Source organism: Chaetodon trifascialis, chromosome 11 (genome assembly GCF_039877785.1).
Source record: "Chaetodon trifascialis isolate fChaTrf1 chromosome 11, fChaTrf1.hap1, whole genome shotgun sequence".
In the NCBI taxonomy this organism is placed as follows: Eukaryota; Metazoa; Chordata; class Actinopteri; order Chaetodontiformes; family Chaetodontidae; genus Chaetodon; species Chaetodon trifascialis.
This window is the reverse complement of record NC_092066.1, coordinates 7915820-7924991: the sequence shown is the minus strand read 5'-3', so window position 1 is coordinate 7924991 and position 9172 is coordinate 7915820. Positions and strand designations below refer to the sequence as shown.

The 9172-nt window shown below is 42.0% G+C and overlaps 1 protein-coding gene across 1 annotated transcript in view; it reads right to left on the bottom strand.

Moving 5' to 3' along the window:
* Positions 1–4702: 4702 nt before the first annotated feature.
* Positions 4703–9172, bottom strand: part of insra (insulin receptor a) — a 51791-nt gene continuing 47321 nt past the window's right edge. Inside the window, exons 18-21 of the mRNA XM_070973458.1 lie at positions 8201–8360; positions 7522–7651; positions 6783–6917; positions 4703–6236 (exon numbers count right to left, since the gene is read on the bottom strand). Coding sequence (XP_070829559.1) covers positions 5879–6236; positions 6783–6917; positions 7522–7651; positions 8201–8360 — 783 coding nt within the window. The 3' untranslated portion in view covers positions 4703–5878. The remainder of the gene's footprint in view (positions 6237–6782; positions 6918–7521; positions 7652–8200; positions 8361–9172) is intronic.

Here is a 9172-nt window from a genome sequence, read left to right as displayed (position 1 = left end):
AGCTTAGTAAAGAATTTTTGGTTGCAATCCCAGTTTAGACACAAATCTCATTCCTGCTTAGATTGTCCTGCTCTACCTCCTGCTCGACCACTTCTTGTTGTGTCCTGAAAAGAAAACTGTGGAAGAGAATAATCTGTATTACAATACTTTGGGAGAGAAACCACATGATATAAAATTACTTGTTTCTGGGGTAAAAACTTGACTGATCATAGAAAACTACTTTCTATAGATGACTGTTAAGGTCAAGCACTTTTTCTCAGGCACTTGTATCATATTACTTTCTTTAAAGACCTGTTTCTAAGCCTCATGGTATGTTATTAGCTATATTGTGGTTGTATTGTTAAGCCCCTTGTTGTGAGTGACAGCCACACCTCAAATGATTCACCCACACTGGCCGAGAACAGAGGAGCATGAAATACATTCCCTGCAAGAGACAAAACAAGACCAGCAAGTCTGCCAAGTATCCTGCAGAGGAAAGAAAGACTGGGGAAAAACTGCTAAATGCTGTGTTTGTGGAAAGTAGTGTCACTTTGAAGACACTGGGTCCTAATCACCTGAACCTCACAACAAGACCATTACAACAAGTCAGAGTTACTAATGTTCTGTCACGACAAGACCAGTGAAACCAGGCCACTGATGGTTAACAGCTGCGAAACTATACCCATTAGCCCAAGGAGGACATAAAAGCGAGTGACACAATGAAACCAGTGATCCTGTTGCTCTTGTTCCTACTAACCCTTGGAGGCTGTATTTGTTTCACATTATCACACAGGTATAATTTGTCAAAAATAGGAACACCAGATGACTGTGAACTCGCTCCTTCCTCACAGCAACAGGTTTTGCTTGCACTCTCCACATTACCTTCATGTCATCCAGCCTTGACAGTTTACTCATTAACTTCCAGATACTGGCTGTGCACACCTTTAGTGTAGCGTGCTGTCAACACATGCCAATGTGTTTCTGTCAGCAAATGCAGGTGAATCCTACCCGTACCATGCCCTAAATCTGAAGAGAGAGTGACAGGTGTGTATGCAATGCAGTTTGAGCTTTGAGTAACCTACAGCGCTTCCTAACTATAAATATATGAGAATGGCAAGAAACTGTATTCACTTCAATGACTGGCCATCTTCAGGGCCTTTACCCTGCATTTAGGACCATGTCAGATTGCACAGCATCAAGTCAGTGCTGTGCAATCTGACTTGATGCAATTAATTAATTGCACCAATTAATTGCTGTAGAATATAAACATAATTTAGTAAACTCTTTGAACTTGAATTAAACTATACTGCAATACTAATGTAATTTTGCCATAAAGACATACAGACATGTACGAAACATACAAAACACCCTGCTATGGCACTAGATACCCAAAAGAACTTCACTATATAATACTGTATGCATGTCAATGTATTAGATTACATATTAGATCAGCAGTTTTCTTGTTTAAGGGGTCAGCATCCAATTCTGTGGTTAGCAGCGAGATTTATTTTTATGTTTTTACTGTACACGTTCAACTATCACAGCGCTCTATTGTGTGAAATCTTGTGCTTTACGGTTGGTCTTCGAATCCAAATGGAAAGATGCCTGGAAATGTGAAGGTTCATCCCATCATCTCTCATTTGGGGAGTTTCCTAAGCCGTTCATTAAAGAAAGAAAGTGGGTCTGGGTGTAACGACATCACGGTTGTGTTATCGAGCAGAGGGGGAATGTGAGGAATGCCAAGGTGCTAGCTGAGAGAAACTGACCAGGATTCAAAGAGTCGATTTACCCACTGAAAAAGTGGAGGATTATATCAGCAGAGACAGGCGCATTGTGGTTTCAGGGGACAAAACAAGCAGGTGAAACATCAAGGGTCGAGACGGGAGTGGCAGCAGGCTAGCTGCCTTAACATGCAGCTTATCCCAATGTTTGTGCTTCTGGTTTACATCTGGAGATGTGTGTTAACTGATACGCTAACTTAGGCCAATACTAATCAAACTGACAGCGAAAGGAACGTGAAGTTACACTGGCATTATCGATTACCTCAGCAATTCAAAGTCAAAACTAACACGTAAAAGAAGAAATTAGTGTTAGTTTCCCGGGTGATATCGAGTTAAAAAGCAAGAGGTCACCGCTGTTGAAATAACTGCTGTTTTCATGGTCGTGACGTATGTTTTATTAAGTTAGTTAGCGTTAACTGCTAGCTAGTTTCGCTAGCTAACGTTAACGTTTGCCTAGTAAAACTGCGTACAATATATTAGAATTATTAAAGTCCCCCAATGGCCGTTTATCAACTTGTTTGCCGCGTCCGTCCTGTTCATTTACTAACATGAACAATTGTTAAACAGCCCAACAAGTTTCACCTTACCCGGTGTTGAAATGAAGCAGCCTCTGTAGTGCGCACCGGCGACAACACACACCTGTTAATTTCCAGGCTAAAGCAAGAGAGGGAAATAATCTCTCTCAACAGCTTCCACTAAAGGTAAGCCGCAGCGAGGATGTCTCAGGAGAAACAAGTGTACGAGTAAGAAAAACATAGGTTGAGCTGGAGGGGTTGTTTAAAGAAAAATCCCAGCCTCCTGTGTGAACCCTCCTTCCCTCTCTAAGCATTGTGGGAATCTGTTTCACATTCCGCGAGCTCGTTCAGCAGATTGCCCGCTGCTGCACGGCTTCACGTGCATGCAGGCGTGAGGCGTTCACGGCACCACCTGAGTGACCCCGCACGCACTTCTGTACGCTGACATTAGATGGCATTAAAAAAAATGGCCAGACTGGTTCTTGAAGCGACTTCTGCTTTAAGAGAGAGACAGCCACCGGTCCAGCAAGGTGGAAAACCAGTTGAGGTGCTTTTTATTTTGGCAAATATGAGCAGGCTTATCTTTATGTAGGCAACTCCAGGGAATGCAGGTAGGAGCTCAGGTAAATGTTCATTTTACTCTCACCAAGAACTTCCTGCACAAACTGAGCTATCGTAAGGCTGTGTTTTTGGTATAGCCACTATTAACAGATATAGTCCTATGTGAAAATAATGAATGGATTCATCAATGTACTGTAATAATGACTTTTACCTTTTGCACTTGAACTGTTCTGTAGTCAGAGTGTTTTGTTATCAGACTGAGAGGGGAAGCATCTTCAGCAGGTCTTGACTACAGATGTGGTCAATCCTCAGGAAGAGAATTGACAAATTTCTATAATCCCATAACAACTGTACTGGTGACTCCACCTGCTGGAGAAGATTGTGTGATACAGTCAAAAGCTCCAGAACGGCCACTGAGCCACATTAGTAAGGGATCTTTTCACAGCTTGTAAGGACTGGAGGAATTATTACAGCTGCCAATAAGGCTTTCAGTGTACACATGAGCGGTGTACTAAAACGTGAACCTACCCTTTAATACCATTTGCAAGCTCCTGCAGCTTTATGGGAGATACTAAGAGGGTCACAGTTGTGCATGAGTTAGAATACACGATGACCGTGTCTACACTGCCTTTACATGACAGTGTTGAAACACTTTACCTTTATAGCTAATTTATTTTTTTGTTATTTAACATCCAGCTTCATCAATAAGATGCACATGGTAAAAATATTGTGCAGAAACAAGTGTGAACCTTGGCCTTTTCAATGGTAATTTCCATTCCATTGTTGTCCAGCAGGTGGCATCATTGCACTAGAAAACACCTCAGGAGCTCAGTTGAGTCAAACTTAGAAAACTGGGCCCTGAACTGTGACACAGCTATCCAGCATTGGACCCACTTACAGATGATGCCCTCATTATGGCACATAATATTTAAAAATATGCAATTTGATAAATGCTTTTGATAAATGCCTGACAGATATAGGATTAGTCACAACTGTGATTTACACATCAACAGATGCACAGATGGAAAATTGCTGTATATGAACATTTCATAGCCTGCCTTGTAATTTATGTAGACTTGTATTTTTCTTACTTTAGGATTATTGGTGGTGTCTTCATTTCTAGATCTTTATCACATTTATAATGCAAGCAATTTTGGTAAAATTCAGAATCTAAAAGGCAGAATGAGTAGGACTTTCCTAAAAACTATGTACAGACTCATACAAAAATATTTCCTCTTTATCAGTCTGTCTGCAGACACCCTGTCCTCTGCCTGTATTTTCTTATTTTGCTGTGTTTGGGACATTTCTGGGCGTCAACCTTTGGGCAGTGGGTGTGCAACCCCCAGCCAATGACAGCTTGCTGGGTCTGAGGGCAGGACTCACAGGGACCAGGTGCCATCCAAGTGGAAGCTATGAACATGGGAGGAGCGACCAACTTTGAATGTTGTGTTTACAAACCACGACTGAAAAATCCTACTCATTCTGCCTTTAATGTCATCACCATCTGTGGAATATCTGTAGAGAAATGTTGCTTCAGTAGAACCTTTATCAAAAGTGGGGGAAAAAACAAAGGGGGTTATTAATGGGGTTATTGGCAAAAGTTTCTGATCACATGGTGTTAAAGGAGCACCTACCAATATATTGTTAAAGATTTCTCACAAATATCAACATCTTCACGTCTGTAAATTGAGTTGAATTTGTGTACATCGTATGGGCTGGCGCTGCTGGAAATAAACCCGACCTTTCCATGCTTTACTCACTTAGTTAAAACCACAACTTCCCTTTATATACACATGAAGAAACACATCGCCGACTGGAAAAACATATGAATTCAGAGAATGGAAAATAACTGAAGCACTGCCAGAGCCTGGTCATGAATGCACCTTGCTGCATTATTTACAGCACTATTTATTTGATCTTGATATGATGGGCAGACATCTTAAGCTGAAGACGCCAAACACTCTTTTTCCGGGGCATCGCGTAGCAAAAAGACCAAGTGCTGTTGGTTGATCATGAGTCCAAAAAGCTAATTAGTATGATTTTCTGGATTAGAAAAAATAAACATAAGAGACTAACATGTAAAAACATTTTCTATGACCAGAAAATACCTCAAGAATGACAACATATCAACTATGTACAAAAACATCAATAATATATTTATATATATATATATATTTATATATTTTTATCATCTATACCCACTAAAATATACCAAAGAAGCAGCTATTGGTCAATCTGAGGAACTCGTTCACCAACATGTTTTTGAAAATGGTTTAAATATCCTTCAGCTGTAAATGTGAAAACTCAAAAAGGGGGAAAAAAAGGGAAAAGAAAAGACACGTAAATAAATTTAAAAAACATAACCTGACAAAAAGTCCTGTGTTCATCCTGTGTGCCATTTTGGAATACTGCAGAGTGTGAGGAGGTAAGCCACTTCAACCAGCTTCTCCAGTGGATAAGAGTTTGTTCGAGGATGGACCGTCTTCGCCCGTCCAACAGAGAGTTCCCAAAGTCATTTTCAGTTCGTCATCCACTTACGTACGAAGATTCAGACACGGTTCCATGACAACTGATGTAGGCCACAGACAAAATAGAAGGGCACTTTTTTCATATCTTAGCAATCCGGGGATGAACCCTTTTTGATGAGTGAGGGGGGAGGGACACAGTCTGGACTCGGGAGGGGGGCAGTGGGTTTAGCAGCCTTCTTGTTTGTCAAGAGTTTGTTTCACAGTTGAATCCATTATCCACCCAGTCTAGCACACACTTGACAATAATATACACAGTATATAAACTACAATCATGAACAAGAGAGACGCAGGAGATTCATCCTTAAATACAAAAAGTGTCGTCTGGCATCCATACGCGGACTTGCTGTAGTGTGTGTTTGTGGCATCTGAGGAGAAAAATAAGGTCCTGAGATATGCACTGATGGGCTTCTGAAGAGAGAGTGATAAAAGTGTGATCTATATAAAATGACAACAAAAAACAAAAATATATTTAAATCTATAGCATCGACATGTTTGCGGGGGTGTGTACAGTATGTTAGGAGGGGCTGGACCGCGGTAGGGCCAGTATTCGTCCGTTGGTCTTTCCCCCGTTCATGTGTGTGAACGGGATGTGGTGCTCCTCGTAACTGCCCCTCAGGCCCATGGAGGAGGCCTCGTCCCTGTCCAAACACTGCTCCCTCTGGGAGTAGGACGACGGGTCCAGCGGGATGCTCTCCATGTTTTCCATGTCCAGGTCAAAGTCTTCGCTCTCCGGCGGCTTGTTCTCCTCACTGTAGAAGAAGGAGACCTCCTGGAAGGTGGGATGCAGGTCCTCGCGTAGCATCTCGATGATCTCCTGGAAGGTGGGACGCATCTTGGGGTTGTACTGCCAAGACATCTGCATGAGGTTGTGTCTGGGTGAGGAGAGAGAGAGAGAGAGAGAGAGAGAGAGAGAGAGAGAGAGAGAGAGATCATGGTTACATGATACTGATGTCTGACGTTTAGTTTGGTCATACTTATGTCTTTCTCTCATGAAGTCTGTATTTTTAAGTAACAGTGGTCTGATGTAGCTTATTCCTCTGTGCCATAGAGCTCCACTGCTTGTCCAGAAACTATTAAACACACATCAGTGAGCCACACTGAGTGGCATGTCCCTTCACTGCAATGAACATGGGAACTGTAGTTTATTTTGAGCCAAAGATATTCAGTTTACAATGATGATATATTAGAATATGAAGGAGAATGAAATAGGTGCTAATGTTTTGTCGATGAACTAATTGATTTATTGAATATTGTTGCAGCTCTAACGCAGCCTGTAAGACCCTCTGAGGAAAATTTGGGATTTTGAGCTACGTAAATAAACTGACTTGTCTCAGTTAGTCTGAAGTAGGTAAACAATTACAATACAACTCTTGTTTTCCTCAGTCCATATTTAACCTTGGCCCTTGTCTTGTACTCACAGTCTGTCTGCGCAGTTGTCCGGCCGGTCCAGGTAGCCTCCGTCCATGACGAACTTGAGGACCTGCTCGTTGGACAGGCCCTGGTATGGCTGCTCGGCCAGCGTGCTGATCTCCCACAGTACGACCCCAAATGACCTGGCAAACAGGCAGGAGAGAGACAACAACAGCGACACAGGGAGAATGAGGACAGGCCAATTAGACACCCGACAGAGTAAATCTGTCTGTAAACACTTGAAGCAGTGAACAGGTAGACTGAGGGCAGAGGCGCAGGCTTGTAAACAACGTCGGATGAAAACAGGTTAGCTCCACACACGGGTTCTGATCTTATATTCTAATAAATGTAATGTGTTTACTTTTGTTATTCTGGTCTGCTTTTATGGCCTGTGTTGCTCTAAAAATGAACTCAACAGGAAATGATTAGCTTTTGGCACAAACAAAAACACATAAAAAAAAAACAGCGTAACACAATTCAGTAAAATAACGTCTTTGTAAAGAAGAAAAAAATGCTGTTTTATCAAGAACAAGCTGCTACTGATGAGCTGGCTCTTGTTTTTTTTTTTGCTTGCAGAATCTCTAAATATGCTGAACGAACCCTGATTTCTTCCCATTTTAGATCTGCTCCATGCTCATTTTCTCCTCTTTAAGATGCTGCATGACACCAGCTGTCACTCAACACCATATTATGCTAAATGCAGCACCTCCACCTACACACAAACCCAAAATGAGAGGCGTCACTGACCAGCAGTCTGAATGTGCAGTGAAGACTCCGTCCTTCAGGGACTCAGGAGCCATCCACCTGACGGGCAGCAGGCCCTTCCCTCCCTTCCTGTAGTAGTCCGTCTCGTAGATGTCTCTGGTCATACCAAAGTCTGGGAAGGAAACATGATTTTCATTAGTTGTGGTCAAACCCACACTGATGTCATCTGCTGCACACTGTTTAATGTTGAAGAGAAGTCATAAATTCTAGTATGTCATCTGCTTTTCAAACATATCCAGTCTTTTTTCATTGAGGTTGCAATCTGTTGGAATCTGTTTTAACATTGTGAAGCACTCTTTTATTCCAAAATGCTGAATAAATACATCCAATTAGACTTATATGGTGTTGCTGAGGTAATGTTGGCCCTGCCCTAGAGGGATAACTGGGCAGATTCTGGGTCTAATTCCCAATTTGAGGCTGGTCTGCACAGATTATCTGCTCACACTGTAGTGTGAGGGGTTTCACAGACATAAGCTTAATGTTGGTGACTCGATTTTAAAAAATGACTCTTACGTGAGTAAACAAAGTTCAAATACAATCTACTGTCACAGTCATGCAAGTAGCAGCATGTTTTTTTCTACCATCGGGGGTAGTCAAAGTAAGAAAATGTCCAATTTTCTTCCATTTTACACACAGGCCCCCACCCCGTGCTGCGACTTACCTCCTATTTTGACGGTGAGATCGTGAGCCACCATGCAGTTTCTGGCTGCCAGGTCTCTGTGGACAAACTTCTTGGCGTTAAGGTAAGCCATGCCGTCTGCAATCTCAGCGGCCATTTGGATCATCTCCTTCAGAGTTGGCGGTGGACGCCCGGGGTTGTTCTGAAGGACACAAGACAGATTTTCAATTTCTGATCTGCAAACAAAGATTCAGGTGTCCTTTTTTCATGCCAGCGACTCACAATCTTGTGTTAACTTTGATATCAAGATTTGATATTTAAAAACTTCTTCGATCCCACCGGCATAAAAATGCTCAGGTTTATTATTACCAACAGTTCATTACGACACTTAGCAGCAACAGTTCTCTTAGTCAGTTTTGAGGCCTGGTGTTCATCTCAAAATAAGCCCATCTGAGGCGACTGCCATGTTTTCCACTGACTTTAGTGCCGACTGCTCAAGTCCTCTGTCAACATCCATCCTCCTCATCCCAATCCAAGTGCCATCTGTATGTTGACACACTTCAGAGGATGACACACAAGTCATCTGTACACATATCAAAAGTAAATTCAATGTGGGATTAAACACTGCACAACGCTAACTGAAAAGGTACAGCAGTTTCCGTTCCTGTGATACCACCGCACAGATAGATCCATATCAGGCCACACAGGCCCTCGTCTAATCAAATTACATTTGCTAATTTGGTTTCAACAATCTGGCTGGCAAGAAAACAGCAGATGGAGTGAAATGTGTTGGAAAAGTCAATTTACTTATTGTGTTAACTGCTGGTTAATTTAAACACTGATGGATTTGAATTGTTCTGTATTTGTACAGTCTGTGTCTGAGTCCTCAGCCCTGCTAGAAGTTGAGGAGCCACTGTGCTTGTACATGTAAAGTTAAGTGCATTCATATAGCACTTCTCAAGATGAGGCATCACAAGGTGCCAAAGTAGATCCTTATTTTGCAGATAAGAGCAG